General features: G+C 46.1%; 1 protein-coding gene across 3 annotated transcripts in view; it reads left to right on the top strand.

The window, feature by feature from the left end:
• Positions 1-22159, top strand: part of LMF1 (lipase maturation factor 1) — a 206399-nt gene that overhangs the window by 83799 nt on the left and 100441 nt on the right. For all 3 annotated transcript variants that reach the window (XM_056338286.1, XM_056338287.1, XM_056338288.1), the window contains one exon: positions 52-117. In XM_056338286.1, coding sequence (XP_056194261.1) covers positions 52-117 — 66 coding nt within the window. The remainder of the gene's footprint in view (positions 1-51; positions 118-22159) is intronic.

The raw sequence follows: 22159 nt of genomic DNA on the forward strand, positions 1-22159 counted from the left end.
AAGTAAAATAAAATATTTGTGACAGTATTTTTTGTCTTCCCCCCCCTCCAGGGGCTGATTAAAATTCGAGGAGATCGCTGCTGGAGAGAGTTAACTTGCATGGATTATCACTATGAGGTGAGCGATCTGCACATTGAAACTAATTTCTCTTGTCTGTTTTACTTTGGTAGAAAAATTTTCTCTAACCTTTTCTGCCAGGCAGCTTTCCATGTTTTCTTTGTTTATCATAGACTTCTGTCTCTGGCAACACAGTCAATGTCCACGTGCCAGCTTGGTGATGCTGTTTTTCCCAACCGCAGTCCTAAAAGACCAATTTCTCTCCTTCCCTCCCCTCCCCACCATGGACTGATTCAGGAACAAGCCTGAGCCTCACTGAGAACTTCCTCTGTACAAATGCTACAGGAGAGGAACAAAAAGGAGTTTCTGTAGCATTGTGCTGAATACTTTCTGCTTATGCTTCCAAAATGCAGACATATGTAGACAGAAATAGAGCATCTCGGTGCTCTCCAAGATGCAAAATACTAATCGTTGGCAATTCAGAATTATACGGTTTTATCTTTTGACATCTGTTCCAGTGATTACATTGCATTCTGATTATAAATTGTGGTTTGTATTCTGGCTCTGAGTGTTGTCTCCTCTTTGATTACAGAGAGAGGAGCTCAGCTTCCTCTCTCTTTTTACCTTTTTTTTTTTTTTTGCATTTGCGTTTTGTATAAACAGTGTTTAAAAACAAAGAAATTTCTGCACACTGCAATGCTCCACTGAGCGAGTAGCCCTGATTTAATGAAGTAAGCGGTACTGAAGCAATATTCCCTTTGCTAGATTAACCTCGCAGCCACAGAAACCGGCACCCTACGTTATAACGCCTCTGCTCTGTGATCTGTGTCTGTCTAACGAGTGGGTGAGCGTGGGGCTGCGACATCCCAGCCTGCTGCGCTTTCTGGTGCTGCGCTTGTCCCGTCTGGGTGAGACCTGGGGACGTCTTCGTGCCTCACCACACAGTTATTTTCAGCTAGCAGGCCTGAGCTGTCAGCCCCTGGAGATGTACCTTTGGGGTGACATTCTTAGCGGACCCTCATCACGTCTGGAAACCATTTCCCCCTTCCAATTAAACCTGGCAGACCCTGACTTCTCTGACCTGCAGAACATGTTCCAAGGTGTTGCCTATGAATTACTTTTTACGGGGTAGGCACGCTGCGCAGTGGAAACAGGGACGCTTGTACAGGACCTTTCTCTTTCCACCCTTGTGTGAAGAGAATTGCGTGTGAGTGCCAGGGAGCACATTAACAATCCTGTTACGGGATTGGGATTCCTCTCACCAAAATAAGAAAAAAAAAAAATCTATCCGTTTCCCAGGCGCCGACACCTTTACTTCTCACTCCTGTGACTGAGTTAACTGGTTGCATATTTTGAAATGGAATTTTGCAGGTCCAGAAAGCTGTATGTGCCTTTCAGCTGTGATGCTCTTGGGTTTGTTGTTACCATTTGCTTTCAGTGGGGTTTCATGCCCTGAATGCAAGGGCGATCTCTTACGAAGGCTGCCACTTGGTCAGCTCATGTTGGACCATCCGTGTCCTGCTTCAATCCGAGTGAAACTTGGGATGCAAAGACCCTTCGGTGCTGTCATTCTTAATCCCCAACACAAAGGCAGCTGCAGTAAATCGTCCTTCGTTTTTGTCTAGCAACGTGAGGGCTCTGCTCGGTGTGCTGCCAGGCACCTGGCAGCAGTCTGAGAAAAGCCAGCTCAAAGCGAGCCCCCCAGCATCCCCCAGCCAGCTCCACTGGTGACCCCAGCCCACAACAGTCAGCCTGCATAATCCCAAATATTTCAAATCAAAACCAGAATCAGTTCTGTAGCCCAGAAGGCTAATTAAGACCATTCCTGTCATATCCATAATGCAGGATCCCCAGCCTGTGCAAGTAATTGGGAACAGGGGTAGGGGGCAGATCACATTATCAATATCAATTATTTTAATCTGCACAAAAGAAGCTGCAATAAAAGGAAAATGAAAGAGGCCAAACTTTGTCTACCAGCGGTAACGACAAAGGACTGCGATTCACCTGCTGATTTCAACCAGCCAGAGAGAGGAAGGAAAAGGTGAAGCTGAAGATACCTCTGCGAGGGAGGGAGGGAGCGGGAATCTGCTCGTAATTAGGATGATAAAACTGGGTATTGGACCAGCTCGTATGTGGACCTGGGCCAAATGTAGTCTGCTGTGATGTATGTTGGCCACCCCAGCTCTCCCGTTCCAGTCCTGAGCTGCAGTCCAAAATCTACATGGGCTTCTCTGCCAAGAGAATTAATGAAAACACATGGCCTCCATCTCTCGCGTGGTGAGCGTGCCCTGGACTATTTATTTGTAGTAGAACCAGCAGCTATGCTCGTGGAAAATAACATTTCCACTTTTGTCAGGAATCGTGTATAAAATAGTAAAATGTTGTTATGGCTTGGGTAATTAAACGGAGCGTATTTTTCCTCGCTCTTTCCTTTCTAATGTGCAGGGCCTTAATCCCAGCCTTTATGGAGATCTGTTCCTCAACTGAAGACCCTCTGTTTAGAGGGCTTACGATCTGTGACGCTGTGTAATTTGGAGAGGGAAATGGCAGAATGCATGGTTTACATAGGAAAGGTATTTTCCTACCAGCCTCACTCTCCTCTGATCCCTGAGGAGCAGATGGGCTCCAGTAAGTGTAGAAGAGAAAGGCAGATGCTGATGGAGATGACTTTGCTACACCACCGTGCACAGCCTGGCACATGGAAACTACCTGGAGGCTGAGATGAGAGGTCAGGGTAGAAGCACTCAGCAGATTAATCATGGCTCTGGGTTCCAGGACTCCCAAACTGTAATCCCAATTTGGCAAGACACCATGGAATTTAACCTCCTCCTGCATTAGTTTCCTTTCTAATGCGGCCAGAGGCTCCAAGGTGGGTTGTTTGTTTGCACCCTGGTTTGTGTGCAGGTCAGGGCTCCAGGTGCCTGCAGTGCAGCCGTGTCCACGTTAGCGTGTGGAAGTGGACATGCGTGGGTGGTGGCTGGCAGGTGAAGTCCTGGGGTCTGAGGTGCCACGGGCTTTAGTTATCATTTGTTGGATTTGCCATCGTTTCAGTGCTGCCTGTGGTTAGATGGGCTTTGTCCCCTCTAAGAAGTCCCGATAAAAGGGAGGCTTTTGCTCAGTGGAACCTGTTCCTGATGCAGTTCGTGCGGAGGGAAGCTGCTTCTGGGTTTTAGGTCTGTTTGTCATCATGATTATTAAGCATTTATCTGTGTACACAATGGTTTACAAATATGTGTGCAGCGGTTTGCAGACTGGAGCTAGATCTCTGCTTCCACTGAAGCGTATGGCACAGATCCCACGGCGTTCTGCGGCATCCCGCCCGTTGGGAGAAGATGAAGGCAGCCTCGGTTCCCTCCTTGTGCAAGCTGGGGGATGCAGCTGAGCCTGTCCCACTGCCCTATGTGTCCCTGTCTGCTCCAGAGGACATCCTTCACCACCTGTGGAGAGCCACAGCTCCCTGCCATAGCCAGGCTGCCATGTGCACCAGGAAAAAGTCTGCTATGGAAGGTTCTGTGCCACTCGAGGGTGTTTCTGGAGCTTGCACAGCCTGCAGGACATTGCCTGGGCATGTTAGTAGGTACCAGGTCTGGGAGCCAGGAAGGACCAGGAAGCACCAACTTGCTCCCCAGGGGCCTCTTACCACTCACTCCCGTGCCAAGCTTTATCTGGCTCAAGCTTTGCTAATTCTGGGTGTGCTGCTTAGCTGGCACAAGCACAATGTCTTAACATGCTCCAAATGGAGAAAATCCTCTTGTGTAAGACCCATATTTTAAAATCTCCCCACCAAACCTGCAGCTCCCCAACCCTGGCGCTTACTCTGTGGAGCACCTTGCAACCATATGTCAGGCACAGGGTGGGTTTGAGTGGCACGGGCAGGAGACGAGCGTTTCTGACCTGCAGCTGGTCCAAACGGAGCCCGTTGTTTTGGATGCTGGTGGTGGTCTTGGCAGAGCAGTTAAGCAGATAATCTTAGGGGTTTAGAAAGGGGGGAGTCCTACATGGTCACATCTAGCGTGTCTCCCCTTACTCCACTGCAGAAGTGCTCCCTGTGGGATGTAATCCAGTGATGCATTTTTATAATGGCTGCCAAAGTATTGTTGCTTTTTAATTACAGACAGATATCTTGTAAAATTCAGCCACCAACTGGTAGGAACAGCTGCCGAAGCAGCTGCTGGGGCAGGCGAGCGTGTGGAGGAGAGCCCCGCTGGGCGCCCTCCTCCTCTGCCAGCTTTGCGCTGACACTGTGCGGGAGCTGTTAAACACATCCCGGGGGTCCCTCGTGTCCCAGCAGCCTGTCCCTTGTGTCCCAGCGGCCTGTCTGCAGCTGGGCTGGTGCTGGGTGACGCTTAGCAGAGGTGCGAGCCATGGCATGCACCAGGCAAGGGACCTTGCCACAGCCCTTCCACCCACTATTGAAACAGCTTGTATTTTATATTTTTAATTTTAACATAATTTATTTTAAGTGATGCTTTGAAGGGAGCACCTTTTATCCCAGAGTTTCTCGATGATTTGCATCCTTTGCTGCAGAAAACCAGGCTAGGAAGTCAAACTTACTACTGAGGCAGAGGGATAAAGGCAAAGGGAAACAAAAACCCGCTCCCAAAGCAAATTTTTGTCAGCATTGGAAGTAAGACCCTGGGTTTGCTTCCCTGCTGCGGAGTTGTCTGTAGGTGCTCCGGATGGGCTGGTGGCCACAAAGCAGGGAGGTCTGAAGGCCTTTGCTGAACCAGCCTCTACTTTTATAACTGAGTCACACTTTAGTTCTGAATTTGTCAGTGCTGCTGAGAAAAGCTTTGTTCTTTATGTAAGACACTGTGCAGCCACAAAGGTCACTTCTTCTGATTTGTACAAATTGTCGCTAATTATTCTGTAACTGTTTTTCTTAAATAGAGGCTGTCAGTCAGTGCTCCAGCTTCTGGCATATGGCAGGTCTCCAGTTCCTGGAGAAGCTCTCCCGAGCACAATGTCTTTTGTACCTAATTAGGGGCTTGCTGACTGATAGCTGTGCTGATAAGGATGAGAAGGAAGCTCTAACTGCTCTTTAACTGCCTCTTGATTGCTTTTCTCCCTTCTATTCACTGTGTTAGACCTTGTTAGACTTTTCATCTAGCTTTTTCCAACCTATTATGAAACAAAAAGTAAATAGTATCTAGCGGTTTGTTTTGATAAATCAGAAAATGATCTGCTTCCATGATCCCCGATGTCTCTGGATGGGCTTTATTCCAACAGTTTGCATTGCTGGAAGCAAAAATGTTCCAAACAGGGGAGCAGGTACTCAGATCTCATGCTCAAAATGTGTGTTTTAAAGTTACAAATCAATATGAGGGAAACAACGCTGAATTAAACAGAAAACAAGAATATTTAAAAGAGGTATCCATGCAAAGCGTTTTGGCAGTCTTCTTTTTAAGAACCTTATGAAATATGTAGCATCCTAAGTTTACAATCATTGGCCCTTCACAGAATTTTCTCCAGTCTGAAGATGACAAAGGTGGATCCTGGCAGGGCTGATGGTCACATTAATGAATTATTAAGGCCAACAAAATGATGAACTCCCAGGTCTGACTTAGCTATGGGAGCTCAGGTTTGATAGGTGGGCTTTCCAAAACCGATGTCTTCTGGGGAAGCACAGATCTTCCCCTTCCAACAGCCACCAAGGGGAAACCAAAGAACCCACCTCTGTGTCTCTGGCACAGCGCGGCTGAGCCGCTTGGTTGGCACCTTTCCCCCTTGCTGGTGTGGAAGGATCTGATTTTGTTTCACTGAATGCAGAACAATTTGCATCTCCATGCCTTCTTCCGTGCAGGATGTTTAATTGCCTAGTTTTGCTGCTGGATTTTGCTGGTTCCCCTAGGGACAGGAGATGCTGGGTCGCAGCAGGTGAGTAACCGAGGTCAGGCTGAGGCTTGGAGGAGAGGCAAGGTGCAGCCGTGTCATGGGGAAATTTGACAGATTTTTCGAAAAGCGTTTGAAAAGGGTGTGGGAGTCCTGCAGTCGGTGCTTCCAGGCCCTGGGGTGAGGTCAACACTGCTGGACATGTGGCTATGAGCCCGGGACAACTGTCTGCCCTCAGCAGCTGGGAGGGTTTTAAAAAGTGACTGTGGGATTTGATGGATGTGCCATAGGTTTCTGGAGTTGCTCACAGCTTGCCATTACTTGAAACAGTAAAATTTGTGCTCTGGAAGACGTGTTTCTGTGAGAATACGAGTGAAGTGAGTTGTGGTCCATCTCTGTCCTCCCTGGACAAGTTGCCACGTGGAACCTGAACCTCTGTTGCCAAGTCCTCTGTAAGGAGAGCAAGGGCAAAATGACATTCTGCCCACTGTGGATTCTAAATGCGGTTTGTTTTCATCTCCTGTTGTAAAAGCAAACGGTTCTTTGAGTTGGGGCGACTGATTGCAAAAGGAAGAGCGCATTTGTGTTCAGCTTTTTTTTTTTTTTTTCTTTTTTTTCTTTCCCTTTTAGTCATAAGTTTTGAAAAATGACCTTTCTGGAGTATAATTGAAAAACCACTTGTCCTCGTTCACACATATTGACGGGCTGCTTAGTGGGGATTTGAAGCTGAGGATTAGGTGCTTTCTTCTGGGTTTTGGTGATTTGCATGATGTCAGTGCTAGCACTAGAAGAAGGGCTAATTCCTGACCTTGCCTGTGATCAATTAAGTAACAAGATCCATCATAAGGTAAGTGCATGAAGCAATAATATTGGCAGATAAATGTCAACACGACATCAAAAGCTTATTACGCTGTATCTGGATTTTGTATCAGGCTGCTGCAAGAAGGTCTCTATCCGAGACAGGTTTTTAGATGAATCCCAGGTGCTCTGTATTGAATGCAAGATGTCTTTGAATGCAGATTGCTAGAAATGTTTGTCATTCCCAAATTGGGGCTGGGCTCTGTTGTTTTAATAATAGTTAAATGTGCACATCACTGAAGAAGAGAGGGAGCAAATGCTTTTAAAGGTGGAATTTTTGTGCTCAGCTTGGGAAGATGGGTATTGCTAGGTTTGCACAGGTCGGGTTTACTGGCAGAAGCACAAGCAGAGATCAGTGACTATATAACTTCCAGCTGAGCAGTTCTCGGAAGGAGGCCTGGTTTGCCAGAGTTTGGGCACTGGCAGCAGGTTCTGCTGCAGATGATCAGTGCTTCCGAAAATGAGGGCTGAGCTCTTGAAAGCTGTGAAGCAGTAAATTTTCAGATGTGTAACCATCCTTGTGGAGCTGCAATTTCAGAAGACATAACGATAAATACTGACTCCTACGCCCAGTCATGCTGCTTTTTAAAAAGTGAAAAGGACTACAGGTCTTTTGTAGTCAAAGGATGCTCCAGAACTAGGGTGATTAATAATGTTGGACCTTAAGCAGAACAAAAGCAGATTTCTCCTACATGCAGAGACGTGGTAGGTGATATTTTATTCCAGGCAGGGAAGCTGCTTCCCAGAGTCAGGCACTCGTGAGAACATAGGTTTACTGACAGCCAGTGTTTGGTCCAGGAGTCTGGCTTGTATTACTCTGAGCAGCAAACATGACAGGCAAATGGTAAGTGGATTCCCAACCACCTCAAAGTCAGCAGCAGTTCAGCTATCGTCTTCATCGAGACCGGGATGCTGGCAGTGAATTCAGGAGAAGGGGGAGGAGTGTCTGTTCAGAGAACTATCAAAATAAAAGGTAGAGCTGCAAATCAGCATCATAAAGCAGACCCGGCATCTTTGGCCCAGGCTCAGGAAACCACATACTGTTGAAGTAAATTGGACGTAAGCAGGTGCTGAGAGAGAAACTTTCAAAATAGTTTTAAAAGGAAACGTAACGGCAGGATCTGGAGGGATGGGATAAGCACGCAGTAAGTGATCCCTCCCAGGCACCGGCCACTATGGGTGGCAAAGCACCCGTTTTGCTGCTGGATTTTATTTATCTCTTCAGTGTAGTTGAGGAACCGCCTTTCTCTGCTCATTTCTTCACCAGAAGTTATAGTATTAAAACAAATTAAAGCAAAGTGGTTCTCACTTTGGTATAAGCCAAGCAGGTTAGTGGCACCTGCCACTTGGGTAACCCACTGCATCCCACCGGTTGCCCTAGCTTTCCCCCGATTTCCAGCAATATTAGAACAAAATAGGATAAACTAGCAAAAGTTTAGTGGAAATGCCCCCCAGGGACCTTTCTGTTGTGAGCCTTTTGAGGTTTCTGAAGCGTAGGAAGACATTATCCCTCCCCGCTGCCGGGATCAGCAGCAGAACTGTCAGTCACACACTGTAAATGCATTGGGAATATGCCAATACCGTTTTCAGCAGTAATACAATTCCTCTTCCTGGATTCTTTTCTGTTTTTCTTAAGGATTTGTTTTAAGCCTGGTGAAAGCTTCCTGTACAACTATTGGATTTCATCTCTTCATTACACTCTCCCACTGTTTCAAACTCATTTACAGACCACCCAGGACCCTCATCACTTGCCTTAGATATTCTCCTCTTTTCCTCTCCCCTCCATCCATTTGGTCTTTTTTTAATCCTAATCAGATTAATCCATGCAACCCACCTTGCAGCCACTTAATCAGCTCTCCATACTCTGGCCCTGTACGTGGCTTTTATTCTGCTGGCCGCCTTCTCCAGCGGACAGGATGATGGAGCCCATCGTTCCCCTCTGCCTCCCAGAGACTGTGGGGAATAATCTGCTTCTCATGAAACGTTCAGGACCCAGGAGGTTTGTCAGCTTTGAAGATAACAGAGGCAATGCTCTGATAATTATTTAAATTGTGGATTTATGAGCTAGTTAATGGTGTGTTTTAAGAAATCTGTGCGAAGAGAAGATGACAAATCTTGGTGCTATCTGGAAGACAGAAGCAAGAGGGGGAAATGGTAGAAGAAAATTTAAGTCTTTCTTCTAAGATTTCTAAGAAATTGCTAGTCTTTCCAAATAATGTGTCTGTTATCTCTCTTGCTTTATGGAAGGGAACTGCTCAGCTGGCCTCCCTGACACAGTGTCAGTAACTCCTCCGTTTCTACTATGGCATCTTGATCCACCAGGCTCCAGCGCCACATCCACCAGGCGGGACTGGCTGCCTGGCCTGGCCCCTCTGCCACCATGGGGCAGCCTTGGTGGCCAGCGTGGGACTGCCTCAGGCCTTGCCCAGAGCCCTTACCCAGGTGTAGCCGCCCCTGCCTGCTCCAGGTGGTCAGAACTAGTCTCCATGGCACTAAATACACTGAATTTTTGTCATTCTTCGTGGCATGCCTGGACATCATAAGCTGTCTTTTCTGGTCTGCCAGCAGGCGAGTTGGTCTTCTCATCCATTCCCACCTTCCTCGGTGTTCGTAGGGGATTAGCCACCATTCCAGTTCCCTTGCTTCAGAGACCATTGGGATGATGCAAGCTGTTGGTGTCTGCCAAAATTTCATTCTCTTCTTTTTCTGTAATGTTTGCTCTCAACAGTCCAGAAGTCTAACCGAAACTGAAACTCCAATGCTGCAGTTTCACATAGTATCAGCTGCAAAATGGTGTACGCAGAGCTCCAACATACAATTAAATTATCCAAAAAACATACTCACCATCTGCTTTTCCAGGGAAAGCAAAATAATGACATGCTTTTAATTGCAGATAGAGTTTAAACAAATAAGGTGTTGGTTTACAAGCTGGTGCTTTCTTCTTTGGACATCAGATTACATTTTCATGAGATTATGAAAATGTGCTACTGTTTCATCTCTTTCTTTGGCTATTAAATGTGTAAGTCATTTAATTAATTTTCACATAATAGATCAGTCCTAATTTAATAACTAAAAGATTTAATTTGTTGCCTACAAAAGAGCAGACACGCAAAAAAGTTCTGCTGAAGAAGCTGCATTCCCAGTGGTGGGTGTGTTCATGCATCTCTCCTCCTCAGGTCTCTTACTAGGATCTTCTCGCTGGAATAACTATCAGGAGTTCTTCCCATTCTCAGGTTAACGCTGTATTAGTTATTGTAGGTACCAGCAGCTTTAAGTTCAGCTTGGAAGTTTTATTTCCACAGAAATGCTGGTCTGTCCAGGGGAAGGACCAGCCATTGGCAGAATTGTAGAAATAACAGAGCCCTGCTCTTTGCTGTTAAAAGTTTGAATTATTTGTGTACCTTCTATTTACATTTAATTTATGCTGTTTCCGTGCAGTTCTCTGTGTTTCCAAACTTGCTGTGTTGAGCATCTACTTGACTTAAATTGCAGCACACAGGTAATGTCACTCCAGTGATCAGGAGGCTGGTGGCCCGATACTATTCCCATACACATTTTCCTCCCTACTGTAGATGGGGAAGAATTCCACATATTTTTGCCAATGCCTTTTCTTTTCTTTTTTTTTTTTTTTCTGTCTTTCAACTATTACAGTGCTCACAGCAAGCCGTCGTAACTCTGTAAAAAGAACACCACGGTGTTAGGATGGTGTACGAATGAGTTAATAGTAAGTCTCTGCTGTGGTGTTTTGCTCCAAAGTCGTGTGCGCCAAACTGACCTTTAATCTTGGAATATAAATCACTTTCCAGTCCTATTATTTGTAAAATCCTACAGGCTTGCAAATGCACAAAAGGAGCCTTTGTCTCTTATTAATTTAATTTATAGGTTAAAGTTTCAAATCAGTGGCAAGCAAGAGCTGATTTACTATTCACTTCAGGAATTGCCGTTCTGGAAAGCACAGCATTTGCTAGACTGCCTAGAAATTGTGATGCGTAATTAGGAGCTTCTGTAATTATATATAATGTAATATAATTTGCTTATCTTTTTTGGTATGTATTATAGATAAAAGCTGGGAGAGTAACTCAGGGTGGATTAGCTCTTTCAACCCTAAAAACTCGACAGATCAGTAAAACTGCTGGGTTTTGTCTTATTCTATTGACCATTTCAGCAGGATCAATGTTTTCAAGTGTTTGAAGTTGCTGCCCTTTTCTTTTACGTATAGAAGCATCCCATCATCTCTTGTACAGTGCCATTTGTGCTGCAAAAAAAAAAATACCCACTTCTGTGACAACATTTAGATAAAAGCAGTATGGAGCTTTTCCCCACCAGTTTCAAACAAGGCAACGATTCCTGTTTTGTTAATTTGATTTAAGCTATGGAATTCCTGTGTGGAGTCAGATGTGGGACACTGGTTTCTCTTCCCAGAGTTTGGAGCGTTCCCATCTGCAGTTCTGACCCATTCCTTCTACTTCGTGGCGTTTCTGGTTAAGCAAATCTGTAACCAAGTTTTCTAGTCTATCACAAAATAACTCAAGACAAAGAAATAGAACTTTTCCATAACTGTGCTGTCATACCATGGTCAGGGTGAGAGTTCGGGCTGCCCAAGGTGCTCACTGGGAGCTTTTCCCTCTTGACCAGTTTACAGGGAAAAGAAGGGGTTGAGTGTTGTTGCCCTTGCAAGCATGATGGAAATATTTGTATTAAAAATGGCAGTTATTTTTCTCATATTCATGAATTAACTTATCTATATTTTCCAAGGATCATATTCTTCCTCTTCCCTTTCAGCCTGGCCGTCTCGATGGCTAAAAGGGGTTTTATTGCTTTAGCATTAATCAAGACATTTGACAGAATTGAACTGGATCCCATCCAATCAGACTGAGACAATATTGAATTTCCAACTGTCACGTTGGATCCATTTGAAGGTAACACAAGCTTGTCGCTCTCTGCCGTCATTCCATCGGTATGACAATCCCGGCCCGAGGTGGATGAGTGCCACCTTCTCCAGCAGCCGGTGCCCGAAGCCAGCGGAGCTATGCCTGGGCTGCGCGCTGGCATTTCCCAGCAGTGGCTGAGGGCATGGAACAAAAGCTCTGCAGGACGAGCAGGGAGAAGGTTTTTTTCTCTTCTTAGAGCCACGTTCAGTAAACTCACCCTCCTCAAGGAACCTGCTGACATCTGGAGTCCTGCTGCTGGTTCTGCTTTTCCCCCAGGCTCGGCATGCCAAGCCCGTGGCTGCCTTGGGGAGTTGTGACCATCACCCCTCTTCCACCCACACTTTCTCTTAAGAGTATCGCTGCTTTTTTAACTTCTGGGTGTCAGGCCAGCCCCACTCACCTGGAGGAGAGCGCTGGGGAGAAATGAACCAGCAACTGCTGGAGCTGAGCAAATTCCGTTCCGCAAATAATACTATTTTAAAGAGTATTTATTGAAACATAAAATGTGAGTTGGCTTTAATACCCGCTTGTCTAACTGTATTGCTTGCCACAAAGAACATGTAGGTTTGTTGGTAGCTTAAGGGCTTTGCAACAGCCTTCATCTTGTTTGATAAAATTTCCTGTCATCTGTCTAAGGAGTAGAAATAGTATCCCACGCAGGAGGTGGCCCACGCTCTGTATGAGATGAGTTAGGATTCGTGAGTCCTTAAGGCAATAGTTGCAATTAACAGTTTGCAAGCAGCCCATAATGGAAATCTGCTTCAATGCGTTATCCTTGGCCCTGAAGGCAAATAAGTGAAATATTTTAATTCAAGGAGTTAATTGCAATTTTAGCAGCCTTTCAATACCAAGTTTGGCAGATGATGTGAAGCGCTGTCCTGCTCTGATCTCAGCCAAGTGACTGGGAACACCGGTGCAGATGTTGAAACCAAACATGAGCAAGAATAGTCTGGGAGTGTTTCTTGACTTATTATGTGATTCATTAATGATTTTTTGCTACTGGTGCCACGCTTCAAGTTGCTGCAAATCATTATAAAGGGCATTTCCAGCAACTACAGAAAGAGAGCCCCACGGGCAGATAGCATGGTCAGATCCCAAGATCTCTAACCAGTATGGCCAGCTCTGGGTGCCGTCTCCCTTTGCCCTTGCTCACCAGTTCTGTTGGTAAGCAGAGCTGATGGATGTTTCACAGCCTGTTCCCCCTTTTGAACATTGAACCTGAACTATCTGAGTGCACAAAGGGATTGACGGGAGGGAGCGGGAGCCAAAGGAAACTGCAGGAACCTCTTTTCTCTGCCAAAAGAAGTGAAAGGATAATGTAGCATGTAGTTATCAAAGGCTAGTTTTCTCAAAGCTGGTCAAACCTGACTTTCCTAACTGAACTTTGGCTTGATTATATAGAGAGCAACTCGCTTTTGTAATTTGCTAGGACTAAAGTTCACATGAGGGTGCCTCTCCCAATTCCTGCACCCCTGCTCTTGTGTGCCAACCCTGGGTTTGGGTGCTGTCGTTAGGGCAACGACTTCTTCCAGCAGTGCTTGTCCCAACCGTGATTCTACCAGAGGATGCTTGGGAAGGTCCTGCAGAGATTTTCAAAGAGAGACTGAAGGTTCCAGGGGAGGATCAACACCTGAAACACTCCAAGGGCAGCTATCTTACCCCTCTCCGTGTCAGGGTGCTCCAGTTCCCTCCTGGAGCTCCTAAAGGGATGCTCTTCTGCTAAATGTGTTTTCATCCTGCCAGCAGTCCTCACGCAGTGGCCTCGCAGGGCAGGACACAGTTGTGAGGGGCTGGGGAGCTCACCATTTCTTGGTCAGATCCTGATGGGACGCTGCTTGTAAGAGGTGCTGAGCATTTCCAGCAGGTTGGTTGCTTTGTTTCCCAGAAACCTGCACACCCAAAGTTTTAAAAGGGCAATCCTTTAATTCTTTAAACCACTACTCTGTCACTACTCTGAATTTCACCATGGTCTGTGAATTTGTCATCACTGAGAATTTCCTGTAGAAGTTTTGTCAGAAATGGAACCAGAAGTATGTCTTTAAAGAGCAGCTTTTCTCTGTTAATGCATGTCGCTTCTGCAGTACGTTTGATCATTAGTATTCCTCTGTGTATGTTTGTGTGCAATTTTCATCAAGTTGCTCCTGCCATACATTTTGGTAACCACGAGCAGGATCTAACAGTGCTTTTTATAACTCCCTTTTGCAGTTATCTGTGCCAAATCTGCAGCAGCAGCACACGTGACCTGACTGTGCTACCAGCAGACAAGCGTTAGCTGATTACCTTGGGGGGATGTAAAGGCCAGGAGTAGTTAACAAACATGGCTGGTTAGCTGCTTAAATATTGGAGATTTGCTTTCTATTGTTTTATTACTCCTGTAAGTCTCAGCAGTATGATTAACATCAAGCCCATCGCTTTCCTCATTACTGTAATGAGTTCATCAAGCTGATGGGTGAGGGTGGAGGGGAGTTCCGCGGATGATGGAGTGCGGTGCTGTGCAGATGTGAGAGCCATGTGTGTTGCGTTACGTAATTAAATGCAAAACTTTCTCAACTAGAAAGTGCTTGCAGAGTTTGTAGTTGATCTCTTTCCTTGTTTGCGGGGCAGCTGTAGGTAAGAGGAAAACGTGCTGTCAGAAGGACTGCAAAATATCAGCACAGGGAGGTTTTCTGTTGGGTTTTTTTTGTTGTTTTTTTTTTTAACTTCTGAAATAAAAGATCTCCTGAAGGTGGCAATTTAGCAGGTTGGGTGCTTTTTGAGGATTTTATCCATGGCTTCGTCCTGTTCAGTGTCTTTGTGCCTGTAGCCTGTATGAATTGTTGGGTCTTACTCTTCTTCCTAGCCGGAATAACCGAAGGGTAGCCCGACACGGAGGGTCAGAGGAAGGAGCGGGACCCTGCAAGGCTTGAAGGGCACAAGGGAGAAGCTGTAGCGCGACAGTGCGTGTTTACTCCTTGCTTGGCACCATCTCCTATTTTGTCTGACAAGGATGAGTCCGGGTTTCATATTATATGATTTGCCTCCACCAAATCTCAGAGGAGCTCATGCCAAGCTGCAGCGTATCTCCCTGTGAGAGTGCTTTCTTTGGGCAATAATGCAGGCTTGTAGTAGAGTTGCCTCTACACGAACCATGGTATGGGTTTAATTTGCTAGTTAAGATGTTACCGACTTCTCCTTGATTTCTAATGTTTCCTCTTCTACGAAATTTTATATGTCACCTATATGGGAGCCGTTTTGGCTGGGGGTTTTTAGGAGACCACTCAGGAATTTCTTACTGTTTCTCTGGCACTTTAGTTCAATTTACAGTGTACACTAAAGAAATAGTTCCCTTTAGGTTAGGATAGGTTACACGCTCTCCTCCGTGGAAGAACAAAGGGCTGTCTGTTACAGCAAGCATGATTATCAGCTGGGAGGTGATGCTGGAGACGGTGAGGATGCAAAATGGGATTTTGGGGATGTATTTCACATTTAGGGGGTTGACAAGCGATGAGATGCAAGAAAATAGGACATATTAAATAAACACTTAAATACTGGACATGCAGAAATAAATTAGATGATTAAAGCCCAGTGTGTTGGCTGCATTGGACCCTGTAGCATCTCTTTGTGGTTTGGGGAGCCTGGATCCCGTGGTCCTCGCTTGCTGAGAGGGGGCAGCGGGGGCAGCCAGGTCGTTGCTGCCCTTAGGCAGTATCAGTGCCTGCCAACAGCTCTGCCCTGCTCCGAAGGTTGCCTGGACTCCTCCGGCTCCGTGGAGTCTCTCCATGCTGAGTGTAACTTGCCTCTTTGTACCAGACTTGGGCTTTTTTAGTGCTGCTGAGGTGCTGGTCTAATACCGTGGCCAAAAGTGGGGGATAGAACTGGGTGAAATGGCTGGAATTTTTGTTGGCATCAGTCATTTAACCAGATCTTTGTGGGGAACGTGAAGTTTTGCCTTCCCCTAAGCTGTCCTAGCTGGCCCCTGGCGTACTTGAACCTTTTGCTGCCTTCTCGGTCACATCCTCTCCAACAGCTGCAGACTGGCAGAGCCCATCCTTGCATCTCGGTGGTGCAGTGTGCTTTACCATTCCCAGAAGTGCATGACAGAAAAGCACTATATAGCCATAACCGTGATGCCTTTTCATGCAGACTTCTAGCCCGCCTCCTTTTTAGAGCCTGTCGGAGATGCGCTCTGTGACCTGATGTTTGTGGGCTCTGGTGCGCACAGACCCCTGCACAGTAGCTGGCCCTGACCTCTCTTGCAGGACTTTTCGCGCTGGGAAAAATGAACCCCCGTAGACCCTTAATAGGCATTTTCATGTTTGGTTTAAGGAGGTTCCACAACATGCTGGTTTTATGGGTATTGCATTTGTGTGCACCAGAGCCAGGTTTAGGGTCCCTCTGGGATGAATGGCACAGTTACACCCCCCCAGTCTTTTCTACCAGAAATTGTATTTAGAGGTAAAACAGCTGTAAATTTGTACAATTTCTCCTCTGCCATCAGACATTGCTGCTGGAGTACACGATTGAAGGAAACAAAAATGCTAGGCAGTGATTTTTACTCTGGAAAAGTGGTTGAAATGATGACTTGAAGTTTGTTTCTCCTGCTGCTAATATAACTGCTGCCTCTGATCCCAGAAATAGCTGGAGCAGACCTGGACGTGCACTGCTGAAGGTGTGGAGGTTTCAGCACCTGGTACTGTGCAATGAGAGGTGACTTCTTGGATCTTGTCCTGCTCCTCTTAGACAATCCCAGGCCTGTGCCCTGACTCTGTACCTGGTTTTGCCCAGTGCAAACATGGATCTTCACAGGTTTTGAGGGAGTTTTGCCTGGACTCAGAGACCCAGATCCAGGGAATCATTCTGGAAGGTCATCTGCATGATGACCGAAGACCAGGAAACATCCAGCGTATGGCAGCCTGTGTAGCCAGCTGGGAAGGCAGAGAGAGAAAGATTGTCCAAAGCCAGGTGGGTACACAGAGGTCAAAAATAATTGCCAGTGCTGGATTTCAGTAGAGCATCGGGCTTGACATGTTTGTTCTTAGGGGGCACTTCCACTGGCCTTCCGTCGCCCATGGCTCGGAGAGTGGTCCATGTGTCCAGTTGCCAGTTTCCAAGACCCTGCTTCTTGAAGATGATCCCCCCTTTGCTGGCCAGTGGATTCAAGCCCAGCCTGTCTGAGGTGATGCCAGACCTTGCGCTTCTGTTGTGCAGTTTGTAAAATGGCTTGGGCAAGAGGAAGCACCATGAAAACCAGGGGGTGGGTTTTGCTGTGGAACCAAGGGATCATACGTGTCTGGCACGTGCTATGTGAGTACATGCCAGAAAGATGACAGCCAGGTGCCATGGCAATATTTTATTTTTAGCCAAAACATGCTCTGGTAAAAGTATTTTGGTAAGAATTCCTTGCAACGTGTGTGTGTTCATCTTGGTCCTGAGCATGCAAGCATGCTGGTCATCAGCGTGCCCCGGGGGACACAGTCAGACGGCAGTGGGCAGTAATTAACTTACCATTTAGCACTGTACATTTTTAATCATTTTATAGCTTCTGAGAGAGCCCAACTCCTTGATTACTGTTTTTTTCATTGTAGTCCATTAATAAAGCTTGCTTCAGGACTTGGTTCTACCTGTTGAAAGAATTTATTATAAAAGATATTGAGAACTTTGTCTTGTTTCATTTACAGATTTCACAGGATAAATTGTATCCATGTTACGGGACCATGAATGTATGGCTATGACACCAGCTGTTTTTGATAAACTATAAAATGGCCTGTCTCAAGTAAATTAAACACAAATTTTATGAAACAATTATGCATCGGCCTTTTCATTCCCTTCCCTCGAAGTTTGTATTTAATTTTAGTGCTTGAGATTTAGCAGAAATTTAATACTTTATCTTCTGAAGAGCGAACCACCTCTCCGAGGCCCAGCATTCCTTTGGCTGTACAGCACGGATTTTGGGTTCCAAGCACAGCTTTATGTTTTGCCAAAGTTAAGATACTCTGTGCCCAAGCTGCCCAAGTTTAGTGGATGGTTAAAACTTTTGATGTTTGCTCAAGAATGTGCTTTACGTTTAGTTGCATGGCAGGAAAGATTTCTCCTTTTAATTTTTCATTTAAGGCAGGCTTTGGTCAGAAAGCCAGACTCAACCAAGACGTCACGAGTCATTAATCTTTCAAAATGCTGGGTTAGGCCTGCAGAGAGGTATCTCTTTATTCAATAAGGATCCAAGACTTATCTTTATTGAAAGAAAGTAATTTAGAGCCACCAATGCAGCGCTTAGTCTTGTGGTTATTAGATGAGCATCTAATCTGCTCTGCAGTGGGGATGCAGTCCTCCAGCTTTACTAATGATAGGAATTTCATTAGCATCTGAGGGGCTCCGGTGTAATAAATACTTCCATTTGTGAGAGTTTTGACAGTTCAGGACAGGACTTTTATGGATGTTTGTGCATAAAGGCATCCACCAGCTCAGCATCATTTAATGTAGGTTTGAAACAAGATATGGTTGATGTTGCTGGAGAAGGAAAACCTGGCACACAGGGGGAAGGGGAAGAGGGTTTCGAGGGTGGGCATGGCTGAAGCCTGCGGAACCGTGAGGTCCCATGGCATTGGTGTCATGGGTAATGTGGTGGGTCAAGAATATTGAAACGAGATGTGATGGAAGAGGAGGAGCGCAGAGGCAGATCTGTAGGAAACCAGGTGACAGAGCTTCAGCTCCCAATGGCACAGCCCTTCTGGCACTGTTTGCTGCGTGCAGGAGATCTGCATCCCAGGAGAAAAAACTGGGAAGGAAGTATTGTGTTAAAGCATTCAGCAGATGCACCTAGAAGATACCTCCTTGGATCAGACCATGGCCTGGGTCCAGGGATTGGGCTGCTTCATACGTTTAGAGCTGCTGGCTCAGGCTGTCTCTAGGAATGCTGTCTAGTGCTTCCCTATGGTACTGGAGCATCCCAGCCCCCCAGTTTTTGAGCAAGTAAGGCCTCCATCAGCTTGTTGTGTTGTGCTAAACTCAGGGCTTGTGGGAAGCTAGGTACTTTTGTTCTAAGTTTCTTTGGAGGCTTCATGTTTCTTTTCTGCTTGGCATGGATTTCTGGACTGAGAGTGGGATGTGAGGGGGAAATCTTCTCAAACAGGTGTACGTGCATACTGCAAAATAACTTGTATTGCTGTCCTCTGTGTTTGTGAGGGGGAGTATCTCTGCAGGGGCTCAAGCACAGCTGGGTGAAGGCAAGCGGTCCCCTCTTCCCTTGGCTTTCGGATCACACCACGGAGCCGGGGACAGATGGATGACAAGTTCACCTTCCCGGTGGTGACCAGTGTAGCTCCCAAACCACAGAAGTTGATTTGTTGGAGACAGGCTCTGGTCTGACGACTGTCAAACTATGAGCATGCTCTGTATTAGCAAATATGGTTGATCATGGTCTTTATGATAAGCCGCACCATGGAGTTACCCCCTTGATATTAAAGCTGTGGGGTGAAACACTTGGCTTTAAATGCTTATTTCCAGTCTGCTCACTCAAAGAATGTCCTTTGTTCCTTTAAATTAAAATGGTGGAGTTTCTGTGGAAGGATAGTGCCCTGGGCTCTGTCGTGGGAGGGCTGAGGTGGGTGGAAGAATGATCGCATTATTCCCCGTAGACGTGTGGTTAACGGCGCACACGGAGGGGCTGCTTCGGTGGGCACGGGGGGTCTGTGAGAGCGGCAAGGGGAGCAAGGGGCAGCAGTTCGGGTTTGCCCCAAAGGGCTTCACCCCAAAGGTTATCAAGATTTTGTAGCATTTGCCTTTGGTGAGTTTGGCTCTGGCGTGAAGGTCCCCAACTCCCCATCGACACATTTACAGGCAACTCTGAATTGCGTCGCTTTTTGTGAGTTCGTGCCAGAGCTGTATTATTTTAATGTGGCTGTTAGCGTGTAAATCTGTCGATATTGCGGTGTGTAAACAACAGCGTTTTCCCTTTGCAGTTTTTAAAAAAAACATAGCATTGTTTATTCCTCTGGTTTTTGTCCAGTAATGCTGGGCACCTCCTGCCCGAACGCAAAGACTGAGAAAGCAAGTCCTGTTTTAAAATGAAATAGGAGATTGTCTGCCTTTTGATATTTGATGTAATCCCATTTCTAGTGCTTTTCTAGAGGGGATGTTCTTGGGTAGCGAGCTGGTACGGTGATGAGTCGATTAGGGGCGAGCAGTGGTTACGGGGACTCCCAAAAGCAGGGACAAGGCTTTCGGCACTGGATGCTCTCTGGCAGGTCCCCAAGGCATGCAGCGCTGGCAGGAAAGCCATTGTAAAGCCATTAAAGGTGTCACGCTTCTTATCTGCTTTTTGTTTATTAAAAAAAAAGAAAAAAAAAAGGCTACAAATAAAGCAGTGTCACAAGATCCTACTTGTAATTGAGGGTCCTAAATTAATTAGCTATGGTGAATGTTCTGCATGGCTTTCTCTCTCCTCTGAAGAAGGACCCCTTTGTACATCACAGCCGAAGGCTGCTCGAGCAGGATCCACACATGAAATACCTGAGGGCATCACGGGGCCTTTTCTCCCCCTCTTGTTTTCACACTTCTCTTCCCCTTTCCCTGCCTGCCCTTTCAAATTCTTTGGATGGGAGGATTTCCTAACATCTCTTTTCAGCCTTGCTTCCTCCTTGCCTCCCTCACATTTCCCTTAATGCCTCTAAAATCCACTGTAGTAGCGGTCTTACCCCCATTGTTTGATTTTTAACATCAGAGCTGATGCCATGGATTTCCAGCCCTCCGTAGGCTGGTGGATGCAGCTGATCCTTTTCCAGGGGCCAGCGCCGCTCCTCTTGCACCTCTGGGTGGGTTTAACCTCTGTGACTGTCACGTTTGAAGTGATGTGCTGCTTGTGCTTCACTGCTGTGCTTCGTAGTTTCGGGGCTTGCTCACTACTCGTTAGATTTGCTTTTTGTAGCCAGTTCTGTTCTTTTATTTTGTGATGATCAACACTTTTGCTCTTTGGCTGTTGACCGAGCTATGGCTTTTGAGAGTACTGGCAGGAGCAAGTCTGGATTTCTCTAGCGTCAGGGGTTTCTGCCTTTTTTCTGTTTAGTTTCTTCAGGTTTTTTTCCAGTGACTCCTGCATAGCAAACTGCAGTCTACAGGCAAGAGCTGTTAACCTTGAAAATACAATTTTATTTTATGTAATTGTGCTTTATATAATTTATATTACAATTTATATTTTTGAATTATAATTTTAAATAATTAATCATCAAGAGATTCAAAGTCCTTCCAGATTTTACGTTTAATTTCTTCTTCCTGATGGTAGAGGACTGGGTTCTGCCCTTGCAGTGTGTGCACGAGCTTTTCCCCACCTGACAGCCCCTTTGGCGTGGAGATCTGCAGCTGAGGAGCCGAGCTGCTGGTGCATGAGGAATGTGGCCACCAGCCCTGAAATAAATCAGGATGGGAAGTGTGTCGGGGAAACTAATCCACCAGCTGTTCCACCAAGCTGTCACTGATTGCTTAAAGACAAGAATTAGACCAATATAATAAATACGGGGACGCTTTGCAGGCATAGCCAGGCTGGCCCAGGTTGTCTCCGCTCCCAGTAAGGGGAGGCGTTGAGCCAAGGTCCGTGCAGAGCGTTCCTGATAGCTGAGCATCCTTTAGGAGCAGGCACCCTCTTTCCAGCGGGTGTGTGCTGTCAGAAACAGGCTCTGCTGCACCAGGAGCTCCCCCAGCCACCGCTGGTTAATGGGGTAACCTTAAAGAGGGGTAAATCCAGTGAAACCCCGTTCCCCCGTGGCCAGCCTACCAGTGCAATCTGGGAACCTGACTGTAATCTGTTCCAGTTGTAAACTTACAATCAGTCCTCACCCTACTACCCTTTTAATACTTTTGGGGCTGTTTAAGCTAAATCTGCTCAGCATGAGTATAATCTTACTTTACTGTTCAATGCAATGTTGTTGCAAGCAGGCCAGGCTAATTAAACTCCACGGCCGCTTGTGTACTGACACTTTTGATAGAGTAACTGGAGTAATTCATGTTTAAATCCAACAGCCAGCCGAGCCAGAGTTGACATCGGAGACATATTTCATACAGCAGTAATGAGCCTAAATTTCAGGTATGCGTCCTCTTCCTCAGCCCTCAACAACACGGCTGCAACACACTGTTTACTCAAGGAAATTAAAGCCAGCAATGTGCATGCTGAGTTTTTTTTTTTATTTGTTTTTTTTTCTCTTAAAAAAAAAAAACACAAAAAAAACCCTCAACAAAAACCCCCTCACGACACCCTCCCTGACTCTTAAAGTTTGTGCATGATTGATTTTAGTGGGTGGATTAAAAGAGCAAATCTTTTTTACCACGTTCCAAATCATACATCAGAAATCATAGGGGAGACATTTCTGCCCTGGGAGCGGGGCGTATGTTATCCCGGTTTTAATTGTGAGGCCTGGATGTGTGCAAACTGTTTCTTAACGTAATTGGATGAGGGTCACTGGCTGCCCTGAGATATATGGGCACACTAATCAGAGAATAATTTCAACCGAGGT

Source organism: Falco biarmicus, chromosome 4 (assembly GCF_023638135.1).
Source record: "Falco biarmicus isolate bFalBia1 chromosome 4, bFalBia1.pri, whole genome shotgun sequence".
Lineage (NCBI taxonomy): Eukaryota > Metazoa > Chordata > Aves > Falconiformes > Falconidae > Falco > Falco biarmicus.